The sequence below is a fragment of the Dipodomys spectabilis genome, unplaced genomic scaffold (assembly GCF_019054845.1).
Source record: "Dipodomys spectabilis isolate Male_0828 unplaced genomic scaffold, ASM1905484v1 ptg000002l, whole genome shotgun sequence".
Taxonomy (NCBI): Eukaryota; Metazoa; Chordata; class Mammalia; order Rodentia; family Heteromyidae; genus Dipodomys; species Dipodomys spectabilis.
Window position 1 is genome coordinate 50,140,172 of NW_024870679.1, and position 14,189 is coordinate 50,154,360.

Genomic DNA, 14,189 nt, shown 5'->3' on the forward strand with positions numbered 1-14,189 from the left:
GGTGTCTACAGAGTAGAGAGGGCATTCATGCAGGAGCCTGTGAACAAAGACCTCCAGACACAGTCCCTTACTGTCCTCTCTGTGATATTCTTCTGGTTTCTGGGACAAAGGAATAGGAGGCATGGGGATTGAGTCTAGGGTCTAACACCTCCATTCCTGGCCACTGAAGCTTCCCTGTGGTTTCTCTTTGGAATGGGAAGGCATCATGGGAATTGGGTAGGATGAAGGTGGCCAGGCAGGGCAGTTGCAGCTTGTCAAGAGCAGTCTTGGCCAGCCCTGATGGGTTGTGGCTTTGGCTACAATCCTTTGATACCTTGATCTGTCTGCTGCCAGCAAGTCTGTGTTCTGGGATCTGTGTTCATTGTGTGGAGGTGTGGCCTCTTGCCTCCCTCCCTGCTCAGGAGCAGAGCGGGGGGGGGGGGGGGGGGGCAACAGGATGCCCCTTTGGAGTACCTGGCCTGTGTGGATCTGCCTAGTTCCTAGCTGATCCCTATCTGTGTCTTATTTTTGTTGGTTCAGTCTCTGTGTCTCTGACTGTGTGTCTCAGACCCCATTTCCTTGCCTACTTCATGGAGTGAGTTGGAAGCTCAAAATTAGGATGGATCATCCTTGTACACCCTGGTCTCAGTAGCTCACTGTTCTTCTGATGGTGTTTAGAGAATGGCCTGAAGGCCTCCTGTATACTAGTTTGCTGAACTAGTGTCTGGATGGACCATGAGGATGAGTGGAGACTAGAAGAAAGCAGGGGTGGGCAGTAGGGATACTGATGGATATCAACTGACTGGCTCTACCTTTCTCTCTGTTACCAGGTGCATTGTCTTGGGCTGTGGCTGACTGAAGAGCCCTGGATGGCCCTAGAGCCAGCCCCAGGGAGGATGATGGTGCCCCTTGTGCCCACACTCATGATGCTTGGTTTGGTGGTGGGTGTCCACGGCGACAGTAAGTAACCCTTCAAGGTGCAGATCTCTCAGGTTGAAAGGACAGTCTTCCTAGCAGTTCTTTGGGATAGGACAGAACTACTTACAGGAATAATAGGGTGCCCAGAGTACTCAGCCTTACTGCTTCCTGTAAGTACCTGTGGAGTACTTGTGTATCGCTTGGGCTCTATGGGGCAAGACATGCCTAAGCATGATCTAGTTTTATGGGGCTGGGAAGACATGTCCTGAATTCATGTGGTCTTTATGTGACATGCTCAGGCATGTGCTGTGTGTCCTTATTGCAGATGTGTGTACAAGGACTAGAGAGTGTGCATGGATGTGTGAATGGGGTGCCAAATGTCCAGAGAGGGCTCAGCAGCTTCCCCTTGGATCCCACTATGGGGATATTGAGCCCCTTCCTTCACCTTTTACTAGGAATCTTTCAAGGCCAGGGGCATCTCTTCATCAGCCAGGTTCTCATCCCTGGAAAGTGATGGAAAGTAGGAAAAGACTGCTGCTTAGCTGTCAGGAAGCTGAATTCCAATTCCGCGTGTGTGTGTGTGTGTGTGTGTGTGCGTGCGTGCGTGCGCGCGCGCGTGCGCGCGCGTGTGCACGTGTTGGACAGCAATCTGTCCCTTATCCGGGTCCAATTCTGAACTTTGGTCCCTTTCCTGCTGCTGCCCTTCCCCCAGCCTGGCACTACAGTAGACTGGCCACAGCCCTCCCGTCGCCATGGTTACCACTGCTTGGTTACTGGTGGGAGGTGGAGCACAGGGTAGGCTCAACCAATCTGCAGGCTAGGGGGAGGGGCAAGGTCAGAGTCGAGGTCCCTGGGGGAAGGGGATGTTCCCAGCCTGTCCAGAGCCCAGAAGCCGTCCAGGACCAATTCAAGGGTCAGCAGGCCATAGTTGTCCTTTCCACCCCCAGGTCTCTGGGCGAAAGTCTTGCCCTACCAGGGCTCTTTCTCCTAATGGCTCATTAATTATTCAGGAGCCATGTTGGAGAGGGGTGGCCCCGAAGCACCCTGCCCTTTGTCCTCAGAGGCTAGGTCCTGAGTGGAGCTAGAAGGGAAAGGGGTAAGGGGCTGACATTCTTCTATGGAGGGGAGGATGAAGAGCAGTGGGAGCTGCTGGCCGTGAGAAGGCTAGACAAGGAGCAGTGCTGGGATCTAGTTAGAGGCTGTAGGGGGAGGGAGTAATGTGAAGGAGTTGGGAGTGACCTCCAGGCCTGCTTGGAGCTGCTGGGAGAGAGCTGGTACTTAGACGGGCAGTTTGGAAGACCTCACTGGGTGTGACTGCCGTCAGCCGGGAAACATGGGCTTGTTGAGAGGTGGTTAGGATCCCTTGAACATTGAAGGACTAACATTGCTCTCCTGTCCCAACCCAGACATTCTTAGGGCCTGAGAAGGCAGAGAGAGAGGATATGCAACTAGTATTAGAGCTTTACGAAACTGGGTTCTGGGAAAGCAACTTGCTTTCCTTCCGGCTTCATTTCCAGTATGCCCCCACCTGCTTTGCTTCCTTTTCTTCCTGTGAATAGCATCACCATGGTCCTCCTCTCATACTCTACATCTAACCCATCAGCACATTCTGTTATTTCTACCTTCTGAGTATCTTTAGAATGTATCCACTTCTTTCTACCGTCTTTATCCAAGCCACCTTCAGCTCTTACTTAGGCTTTAGCACACAGCAGCCTCCTGATAGCTTCCCTGTTTCTGGTCTCCCCTCCAAATTCATTCCCCTTTCTACAATGAGAGTCTTGTTGCAAAACAAAAACTACACTGAGTCACTCCTCAGTTTAACTCCTTTACCCCTCCCTGTTTTCAGGGTTCAGAACCTTTGCCAACCTTTTCTTTTGTTTTCCTCCACATACTCACTTCTCTGAGTTGGCTCACTTACTGCCTGTGTCCAGGCCTTTATTTCTATTATTTCTGTCCTTGGTTACATACTACAGTTGTAGCATTCTGCCCCACTGACTATGAGTCAGGGAAGTTCAGGTGTTGCCCAACTCAGGACCTAGAATGTGTGGTTGGTGGGTAAGTAGAGAGATGGAGTGGGCCTGTACTTCAATAGGCATTTGTGGGGGGACAGTTTTTAAAGCAGATTTCCAGGAATCTCCCTGCTGGCTCCTTAGTAACCAGAAGCAAGGGACCAAAGTCTTAAAGGTAGTTACCAGCTGAAGAAGCTGAGATCCTGCCTCTGCTAAGGTGGGAGTTCTAGTGATGTCACCTGGACTCTCTCCCACACTTAGAACTATGGGACAAGATTCTCAACTGGGGGTCATAGTGACCTGGTCCCAGGATTAGACTTTCCCCTGCAAAAAACCTGCCTTAAGCTGCATTCACTTTTGGCTCTATCTCCACTATGGCCAGGCTAGGACTGAGTTTGGGTGACTCCTCACTAGGGGCAAACCGCCAGACACAGCAGAGGCTGCTATAGAAGGCAAGGCAGGCACCCCAGAGAATTGACGACTAGAGCAGCAAAGCGCGGAATGGACAAATGTGTTTCTATAGGCCTCTTAACGAGACAAATGAATGGGGGCCCTGGCCTTGGAGGGAAGTGGAGGGAAGCTAGCTGGAGAAGTACCTGCCAAGAGTTGGCCTGGAGGCCCAGCATCAATGCCTACTCAGCTCCAGTTGAAACCTGGACAAGCACTTAAACCTGGGCAAGCCTGTGAGGATGGATTCCTCTCATCCATCTCCCCAGCCCAGCACTTTGTGGCTTCTCAGGAGGAGAGACCTGTGAGGCCAGATGTGGTTCTGAGCCAGGATGGGAAGAATCTATGCAGGCCTATCATAGGATAGTACCAATCATGTAGGGACACAGAACTTCAAGTAGACAATGCAACAATGTGGGTGCAAGTTTGGGCAGTGTTGACACAGGCAGTGGGCAGTGATCTTGGAACAGGTGTTGGGAGGCTTTCTGGAAGAGAAAACCAAGGGTAGTGGTAAGGGGTATTGCATAATGGGGTGAGACTGGAAGGAGGAAAGATGGTCCCTGGGCTTCTGAGCTCATGGGAAATCCATAGCGAGTCCCACATATAACGTGGAACAGAGACAGGGCCTCAGGACCAGATGTGAGTTGGTATGGCCCAGTTACTTGGACTCATTAAAGCTCAGAATAGGATACCTGGTGGCTAGAGGGGTGGGCAGGTGCTGAAGATACAGAAGGCCAGGGCCTGAGGAGCCAGTGGTGTGTGCATTTCTACCATTTGCCTTCCTTTTGAGCCCCTGAAGCTGGAACATGCTGGGTGTTGTACACAGGTTCTGCATTGCTTTCCCCCTCATGTTTATGGGTGGCCAGTCTAGACTCTGCCCTCAGGAACTTCCGGTATTAATGCTTTCTCTCTCTGTTTTCCTATTGCACAACAGAGTTAATCACTACTATAGGGAAAGGTTAACTGAGGTCATGTGGCCAAGACACCTGGCACCTAGTAAATGCTCCCCCTATTGGAGGCCAATGACTGGGCTCCAAGAGTTCAGGAGTGACTTGGAACTAGGGTTGTCTTTGAGCCCTAGAGGGGAGTGGGGCAGTCACAGGAGCTCATTAATGAGTCCCTAGCTCATTAGGCAGGTCAGAGCCTGGGAAATCGCCTCTCCAGGAGCTCTTTCTGCCCTTGCCTTCTGTCTGTCCTTCACTGTGTGTCTGCCCTCTGTTTCACTCTGCTGTTTATGTGCATGTGTGGATGTGTTCCTCAGAGAAGGCATAAAATAGCAGTCAGTCTCCCTGCGGAGGAGCCTTGGAGGTAGCCCAGCTTGGCTGTCCCTGGAATCTCCCTGGAGGTTATGCCTCCTTTAGCCCAGGCCAGTTCCTTTCTTAAATCACTACCTCCCACCAGGTCCCTTTATCCCAATCTGCAGGGTTTGAGGCTTGCTCTTGAGAATACCTCAGTGTATACCTTTGGAGCCCAAGGTTCTGTGCTGCCCATGACCCTGTGTGGCGGGGAGGGGAGGGAGACACACTGGTGAGTTGTCAGGCTGGGCAGCAGCAGTGTGTTCAGCTGGCACCCTATTGACACAAATTCAAAAGTTGTATTCTGACCAGCTGTGTATCAGGCTCAGAGCAGGAGTGGTCACAGAGGTTTGTCCTTGTGCATGAGCATCTGGGTTGTCACAGGGATGTGATCAATGCTGGGATGCTATCTGTGCTGGGATGCTCAGTCTAATCATGGCACAGAAAGCAGGCTTCTACAACCTCTTGAGTGGGACCAGTCACCAGAGAGCAAATCATACCAAAGGCAAGGAGGAAACTATGATAAGGCTAAGTCTATCATAGTTTATGCTTTGTTCTCAACAAGTAGTAGGTGCTCAAAAGTGCTGGAAGAGATAGAAGGTGGGGGCTGGAAGGTTAGAGGGAGCATCTTTGAGAAGGGAAAAAAGATTATGTGAGGACAGGTTTGTAGGTAAGAAATGGTGGGCTCCCGTGGTGAACAGAAAAGTCAAGGGCTTGATGGGGTCTGATATAAGGAGGAACTGGGGTTTGGCTCTGGTGTTGTGTGAGGGCCGGGGGTTGAGGAGGTAGGCTGGAGGGAAGCAAGGCAAGGCCTACCAAAGAGCCCCGAGCTGTGTAGGACTGGGCAGCCCTGCCAGTCTGGCCCAGGGCAGTGAGTGGGGCCAGGCGCTGGCTCCTCGCCAGCTCCAAGGGAGGGGAGTAGTTCTGCCTTCTCAATGGCCCCAGGCCTTGGGCACAGTCCAGCCTCCACTGAGCTCTCAGGCTTGTCCCTCCTGGCTGCTCCTGACTCTACCTGGCTCCCCTCCCCAGCTTCTTTGCTCTTTGTTTGGCAAGGAGGCCCCTCCTCGCCCTGCCCCCCAGTGTACTCCCAGCCATTCCGGTTCTGCAGGTTGCTGCCTCTGGTTTCGGTGTAGACACGTTGAGGCAGGAGTTGGAGGGGGACTTTTTTCCTGGAGTTTCTCCCTTGCTGAGAGGGAAGGTGTTTGTAGGGGCCCAGTCTCCACCTGCCTTACACATTCCTTTCTCTGTTCATTCTTTCCTTCATTCTACACCCCAGTGTGCCAGGAGCTGGGTCAGACACTGGAACAAGGCAGGAAACTGGACAGGCTCAAAATCTCACCAGGGTTATGTTCTCTTTGGGAAGCACTATTAAACAAAAATGTAGAAAAAGTAATAGCCTCACAGGTACACAACCAAAAGTTATAACTTCACACTCAGGTATAAACAATGGGCAGGAGGCAGAGCCTAAAACCAGGAACTGAGAGTGAGCGGATAGGGGGCAGGGCTGGTTGATCATGTTTGAACTGAGACTGGAAAGGTTATTAGGAGATTGTGGGTAGAGTGGGTGGTCTAAGAGGTTCTCAGTAGAAGGAGCAACATATGTAAAGGCCCTGAGGCTATGGAGAACATTGTTTATTCAGGGCTCCAAAGCCAGGACTCTGGAGAGAGTGGCTGGGTCAGCCCTGGCAGGGTTTTGTCTGCAGTGATAGTGTTTTGAGAGCAGTGGGAGGCTTTTTGAAGAGATTTGATCAGGGAATGCTGTCTTATGTCTGCTGAACGGAGAATAGAGGAGGTGGGGTAGGATGAGAAGGGAAGGAGGGACACCAGCTTGTGGGTTGTCCTGAACAGGGAGATAGTGTCTGGATTGAAGGTGGTGAGAGTAGAGATAGAGAGCTGGGAGCTGCTGTCAGGAGGTCCTCCGGTGGAGGGGTGGGAAGTAAGGGATTGTTCCAGTGGGCATGAGGTATCCTGTCTGAAAAGAGCACTCTCAGAGGAGCAGGAAGCAGTGACAGACTACAGATCTGCGCGCACTGAGATAATCCCAAGCCTCCCTTAAAGGGAGAAAAGAGATTCAAATGGAGGTGTCATCCCCATAACCTTCTGGCCCAGCACTCTGTTCTGGCTTCTCTGGCTCCTCTGAGCTAGCTGCCCTCACCCCTCTACAACTCCCAAGAACAGAAAACATGGGTCCCAAGTTTCCCTCCTCCAGGAGCCACAAGGTCACAAAATGAGTTGAATATTTGGACACTTCACCTCATTGATCTTTTCATCCTTTGAACCTTCATTTCCTGGATTCTAAAATTCAGGTGATAACATACCTTTGTGGAATGGTGATATTAATGAGTAATAGCTGTCTTTGAAGAAAACTCAAGGTGTTATGTCCTGGAAAAAAACAAAAACAAAAACCAAGAATTACAACCTTCCAGTCATTTACTCCAGCTGCTATCCTTATTTCCATCACAGCCAGTCTGCCTTACAGTCTGCTGTGCTTCCTTTCCACTTCTTCACTTCTGCTCACTTTACTGCCTCTTAGGTTTGACTTTTTCCTCTACAACTCCAAGAGGTCTGTTCTTTTTTTGTTTTTGTTTTTTTTGTCGTCATGGGGCTTGAACTCTGGGCCTTGGCACTGTCCCTAAGCTCTTCAGCTCAAGGTGAGCTACCACTTGAGCCACAGCACCACTTCCGATTTTTTGGTGGTTTATTGGAGATAAGAATCTCACAAATTTTCCTGTCTGGGCTGGCTGTGAACCATGGTGCTCAGATCTCAGCCTCCTGAGTACCTAGGATTACAGTCATGAGCCACCGGTGCCTGCTTGGACCTGCTCTTGATTAGTCCCCAGCAGTCCCCCATGAACTATTTTGTGCTTGTTATTTTGGACTCTTAGCAGGCCTGAATTCAAGACCTGGATGTATGACCTTGGGCAAGTGATTTGATCTCTCAGACTGGAAACTGGAAATAATGATGATGAAAAACTAAATAAGTACCTGGTGCAGAGTGGATGCTTAGCATCAGGCCTGGCCTGGGCCTGAGATATCTTAGGTACTAAGCAGGTGGTCTAAAAGGTCATTTCTCAGAGCATTAGCCCTTCTAGTAGCTGTTCATTGGTCTGATTAATTGGAAATAGATCTGCTGTCAGGATTAACGAGGCATTGCCACGTCTTAATGAACAAGTTTGGCTTATGACCCTGGATGGTGGGATTCATAGGGATAGGGGCTATGGGTGGGCCCTGATGTGAATACCAGAGTGCCAAAGATGTGGCAGGACAGTGCCTGAGCCCCTCTCTTTTCCCCCTTCCCTTGCCTTCTGAAGGAAGAATTCAAGGAACAGCAAAAGCAACCATCAAGCCAGGGGGAAGGAGTAGGGAGGGGCCCATTACCGGAAAGCATTCACCTGGGAAGAAGTCCAGAGATACTTAGGAGCTGGAATGTCTAGTCCTTTGGGACTGCTAGTATGTTGGGGCTGAGGAAAGAGGAGTTACAGTTTCTGGCTCAAGTCTAGGGGTAGATGGAGTGCTATTATGGAAATGGAAAGCAAGAGGGAAGGGCTCTTCCCAGAGAGCAGCTAGTTCTATGGCATGCTTTGTCCTGGAGATTGGAATGACTAGGGTGGGAAACTGACAAAAGAAACAAACCATTGCTCCTGGTGCTGGGGTTCAGATTATACTCTACCCCTTACTGGCTGTGTCATGTAGGGCAAATCCCTTAGCCTCCATGTGCCTTGACCACCTCATAGGTGTCAAAGAGTTAATAAACATTTAGCTCTTTGAACAGCACCTGACACATATGAAGCCTTACATAAAGGTTAGAGATCATTACTATTATCCCTTAAATCTTTCTTGCCCCTCCCTCCAACTGTCACCTGTAGTGTTGGCCATTCTGGATGGGACGGTGCCTGTGGTAACTTGATGTCTATATCTCTTTCAGGCAAACCTGTCTTTGTTAAGGTCCCAGAGGATCAGACTGGGCTGTCCGGAGGAGTGGCTTCCTTTGTATGCCAAGCCACAGGGGAACCCAAGCCACGGATCACATGGATGAAGAAGGGGAAGAAAGTCAGCTCCCAGCGCTTTGAGGTATGTCCTTGGGCAGAGGGGCCAGAAAGGTTGCAGAGTTGGCTTACTCTTCCTTCCAGTCCTGCACCTGATCCTGTTTTGGAGGTAAAAGAAAGATTGGCCTCAGTAGGTCCCCACTAGGCTGTGACCACATATCTGTTCTCTGACAGGTAATTGAGTTTGATGATGGAGCAGGGTCAGTGCTGAGGATACAGCCATTGCGCGTACAACGAGACGAAGCCATCTATGAGTGCACAGCTACCAATAGCCTGGGAGAGATCAACACAAGTGCCAAGCTCTCAGTGCTTGAAGGTATGTGCCAGGAGGAGCATGGCGTGGTAGTGGGTAGACTGCTGTGGAGAAAGCCAGCTGGCTCTGGCCTTGCCATGGGCATGTATGCTTGAAATAACTGGCCATTTGGAGATGGATAAGTCTGTTTCAAATGCCTAGATTGCTGGCTTGAGCTGAGGCTAATTGTGGGCTAGATGCCTTTGTGTCTTTCTGCTAGGCCAGGTCATTGCTCTGGTGGGGTCTGGGTCAGACTTGACAAATAGAGCTACACCTGTATCCCTTAGTTTATGTGGCAGTGGCACTGGGTGAAATTTTCATGTAGAGTCTGGCTGTAGGTTTTGGGTGTGTTTCTGTTGTTCCTCTGAGCAAGGGTCCCAGGTTGGGGCTATGGCTCTGAATGTGAATTTTAGTGTGTTTTTCACTTGGCAAATCTTCATTCATAAGCATTTTCTGGACTGACTAAAGTCCAGAAGGTCATCTCACCAGGTTCTATCCTCAAATTGAGCAGCATCTAGTGAGAAAATTCTCAGAGGGCTGATGAGAAGAAGAAGAAGAGGAGCTCTTACTGTGTGAGCCAGGTCTCAAAAGTAGAGGAAGAGAATCTAGGGGTCAATTGGTGTCCAAGTATGTGCTGAAGCTCACAGGCAGGCAAGGTAGAATGAGCTCCAAATAGTTTAGTTTGGGTTTTTTTAGTGGGCAGGTGTCAGGGATGTGGAAGGCACAGACAGAAGGCCTGAAAACAATTCTGCATGTTTCTGGAGGTTGAAAGAAAGAGCTCATGATATCAAATTAAAAAATGAACGCTTCTGGGGGCATAGAAAGACACAGGGGTGGGGAGATGCAACAGCTACATCAGTCTGAATGTGTTTTCAAAGTATAGCATTGATTGTTGATTTAAATGCAATACCAATACCTGTTCTCAGCTAAAAATCTGAAAAGTGTAGAATACTATATAGGAATAAAAATCACTCATTATCCTACTTCTACCAGTACTGGTTATTTCCGTGTGTGTGTGTGTGTGTGTGTGTGTGTGTGTGTGTGTGTGTGTGTGTGTGTGTGTGTGTGTGTGTGTGTGTGTGTGTGTGTGTGTGTGTTTGCTGCTTGCAGCTATAAAGAGAAAAGAAATCAGATACTGTCCATTGATTTGCGGACTGTTTTGTTTTTGTTTTTTGCTTTGTTTTATTTTGTGGTGCTGAAGATTGAACCCAGGGCCTCATATATGCTAAGCAAGCATTCTACCAGTGAACTATATCCCGAGCCCCTTTGCACTCTGTGTGTGTGTGTGTGTGTGTGTGTGTTTGTACACGTATACCAGGTACTTCTGGTTCACCCCTATAATTCTAGCTATTCAGGAAGCTGAGATCATAGAATCACAGTTCAGAGCTAACCCAGGCAGAAAACTCTACAAAACTTAACTCCACAATAACTAGAAAAAAGCTGGACTAACACCCACAGCTCAAGTGATAGAGTACCAGCTGAGCAAGCAAGCTAAATATAGTCCCTGAGTTCAAACTAGTACTGGTAATAAACAAAAGTCCAATCGCATTTGAACATTTCCTTGCCATTAAATATTCTTCTGCATCTTTTGTTGTTGTTATCAGTAATGGGGTTTGAACTTGGGGCCTGGGCTCTGTCCCTGAACTCTTTTGCTTAGGGCTAGCACTCTACCACTTTGAGCCACAGCTCCACTTCTGGTTTTCTGGTGGTTAACTGGAGATAAAGAGTCTCTCAGACTTTCTTGCGTGGGCTGGCTTGTAACTGTGTCCTCAGATCTCAGCCTCCTGAGTTGCTAGGAGTGCTAAGCTTGCATTATTATTTTTAATAGCTATGAATTGCTGTCACATAGAAGTATCCTAATTTCTTTTTTTTTTTCAGTCCGGTCATGGGGCCTGAACTCTGGGCCTGGGCACTGTCCCTCAGCTCTTCAGCTCAAGGCTAGCACTCTACCACTTGAGCCACAGCGCCACTTCCGGCTTTTTTCTGTTTGCTTATGTGGTGCTGAGGAATCGAACCCAGGGCCTCATGCATGCAAGGCAAGCACTCTACCACTGAGCCACCTTCCCAGCCCCCCATATCCTAATTTCTTTATTGTTAGACACATATGTTGTTCCCAATGTTTTCCTTTTCTAAGTACAGTGCCATACGTGTCCTTGAAGATAGATGTATTCACTTTGCTGATCATTTCCTTATTCTACATTTATGGAGTGGAATTGCTAAGTCAAAGGGCATGTGCATTTTTATGTCTTCAATATTTCTATAAGATTATATCAGTTTATATTTCTGCCATGCAAGGGCATAAGAGGGCCTCTTTTCTGCACATCCTCACCAGCAGTAGAAATTACTATTATAAAATGTCTTTGCCAAGTTAATGGGCAAAGAATGACATCCCAACTTAATTTGCATTTCTTTGATTACAAAAACAGTTGAACATCTTTTTACATTGGCCGTTTTATGCTGTGGTTTTATGTGTTCACACATATATTCAGTAAGTCTTGGATCTGTGTGTCTTGTGTGAATCAGTGGGTTCTAGAAGGCTTCCATAGACCTTCCAGCTAAGCAGGGGCATAGAGAACAATGGTGAAGGTGAACTCTGGGCCACTTAACACACTGTGTGACTTTGGACCAGTGACTCTGCCTCTGAGCCTCATTTGTTCCACCTATAACCTGGGATATAGTAGTTGGTATGCAAGCTGGTTTGGAGGATTAAAATCAACGCAGTTAAGTGTTTCCAAGAATTCTAGTGTGAGTGGTAGCTGCTGTTGGACTAGAAGTTGTACATTCTAAGGGTTAGCCACTTTATCTGATGATCCTTGGCTTTCATACTACCTGGTCTATCCTCATGATCTACCTTGTTTGGAGGGAATCTTTGGAGGAGGGGCCCTGAGGACTGGCCCTGGCTAGATGCTGATTGCTGAAGCTCATCTCTGCCACCTCCAACCTTGATTTCCCCTCTGTGACCTGGAGGAAAGTATTTCTGCACTGTCTCCCTGCTGTTAGCATCTGCTCCAGCAGGGAGTTATCATCCCTGTCCTGGCATTTGGATAGTAGCCAAGGGGCTAGAACTATGGCTTCTGTCCTGGAGGGTAATTTTCTGGGGTTCTCAGGTTGGTAAGCAGGGACTCCTTGGTAGCATTGAAAGAGAACTCACTGCAAGTCATTAAGTCCAGCTTCTGTGGCTGAGGAACCTTTCTACCTCCACCACTGTCCTGTGAGCTTTATATTTTAAAGGACTGAGGAGGATGAGGGTGGTCATCAAGAATGTGAGGGGAGGAGGCTAGTTATTCAGACTTGCAGAGTCTCCATTAGGAATGGCCTTCCTGGTCAAGCGTTTTTCTCAGGACTTGGGGTTTATGTTTTTTGTTTTTTGTTTTTGTTTTTGTTTTTTTGCCGGTCATGGGGCCTGAACTCTGGGTCTGGGCACTGTTCCTCAGCTGTTCAGCTCAAGGCTAGAGCTCTACCACTGGAGTCACAGCACCACTTCTGGCTTTTTCTGTTTATGTGATGCTGAGGAATCGAACCCAGGGCCTCATGCTTGCAAGGCATGCACTCTACTGCTGAGCTACCTTCCCAGCCCAGAGTTTATGTTTTTTGTTTGTTTTCATGTGGTACTGGAGATGGAACCCAGAGTCAAATTGAGTTGAGCTGTCATACCACTGAGCTATATCCCCAGCCCAAGGATTGGGTCTATATGTGTGTGCCTCTGGGTTGTGGTAGGTATCCCATAAGGCTGGGAGAGTGTGGGCTAGGTCTCTGCCCTGTTTCTGCTCCCCTGGAACAGGGAAACTGTGGGTCTGAGTGAGATCCTCTGGCTGCTGAAACACAGCACCTGCAGCACAAAATGCTGTATGTGTAACTTTGACCAGCTTTGGGTTTGGCATAAAGGAGTTCCTGAGGGCCAGACCAGGTCAAGGGACCACCCGCTCTAACTCTTCCTCCTAGGAGGCAGGAAAGCTGAGGTGCCAGGAACTGGATGAAAGGATAGCTCTGGGGTAGGGTCAGGGGACAGCCAGGATCATTATTGGCAGGAAGCCCCTGTAGGGTCCAAGGAGCGGGGGAAGATGAAGCTCTTTGGGGGCTGAGAAATAAGGGTGAGTCTCCTACCCAAATCACACTGGGCATGTGCTCCTCAAAGCATTTAAGTGTGTGCACCTGCTCACCATGAGCTAGGTACTTCAGGACTGTGGCTGAGGGGTGGCTTGGGGTTTCCCTTGTTCAGGAGCAGATTCTGTGCACCTCCCCAAAAGGAATCCCTGCTCTGTAAGTCCATCCAGTATCCTCTGCTTGCTTTGTTCCATTCTAGGCCTAGTTCTCCTCACACCAGCTCCCTTCTCTTGGGCTACTCCCACTATAGCCCCTGGGGACAGTGCCATGCCAGGTCTCTCATGTTCTCTGCACTGTGTTCCAGAGCAGGACTGCCATTTCCACTGTGGATTGGTGAGCCCCAGGTGGCTATTCTGGGATGGGGATGGCCAGTCCTGTGCCTTACCATCCTGGGAGTGGGGTTGGAGGAGGGGGGTGAGATACAGACCAGGGGTACTCAGCACAAGCTGGCTGGGGCTGAGCCTGTCCTGGGCTGTGACTGGGCTAGCACAGGGCCCCGCCGCCCAGCGTTCCTGTCTGAGTGGTAATTGAAGCCATTAGCGCGCCAGCCTCTCCCTCGCCGAGTAATGGCAGGAAAAGCTCTTCTCGCTCTGCACTCTTGAGGCGGCGGCTGAATCACTCCCCCTCCAACCCGCCCGCTGCTGCCACTGAGACAGAGAATCTGACATTTTCCCTCATGAGGGAGGGGGTTGGGGGAAGGGACACAGGCCTTTCTTCTGGGCCTTTCCTTCTAAGATGTGGGGGTAGGGAGGGTCTTCAGCTCACATCTGAAGGTCATAGATTTGCCAGGGGCAGTGGGGTCTAGGCCAGGCAGAACTGTAGTCAAGAAAAGCTCCAAGAGAAGGCCAGCCAGGGATGTGGGCTCTGTCCTAGTAACTGAGTAGGTTCTGAAATTGACACTGATGAAGGAAGAAAAGGAGGAAGAGGATGAGGAAGAGAAGGAGGAGGAGGAGGAGGAAAAGAGAGAGGGCGAGGAGGAAAGAAAAGAGGCTGTGGAGCTGGGATGAGCTGTTCTCACTTGTCCTGGGGGCCTGGTTCCAAGTGCAGGTGACAACATTTGTCTTGTCATGGCCACAGCAAATAATGTGCTCTGTGTGGT

General features: G+C 49.5%; 1 protein-coding gene across 5 annotated transcripts in view; it reads left to right on the top strand.

Annotated features, from left to right (window-relative positions):
* Ptprf (protein tyrosine phosphatase receptor type F) overlaps nucleotides 1-14,189 on the top strand; it is a 90,428-nt gene that overhangs the window by 14,710 nt on the left and 61,529 nt on the right. For all 5 annotated transcript variants that reach the window (XM_042685672.1, XM_042685657.1, XM_042685680.1 and 2 more), the window contains exons 3-5: nucleotides 810-939; nucleotides 8,574-8,719; nucleotides 8,869-9,010. In XM_042685672.1, coding sequence (XP_042541606.1) covers nucleotides 849-939; nucleotides 8,574-8,719; nucleotides 8,869-9,010 — 379 coding nt within the window. In that variant the 5' untranslated portion in view covers nucleotides 810-848. The remainder of the gene's footprint in view (nucleotides 1-809; nucleotides 940-8,573; nucleotides 8,720-8,868; nucleotides 9,011-14,189) is intronic.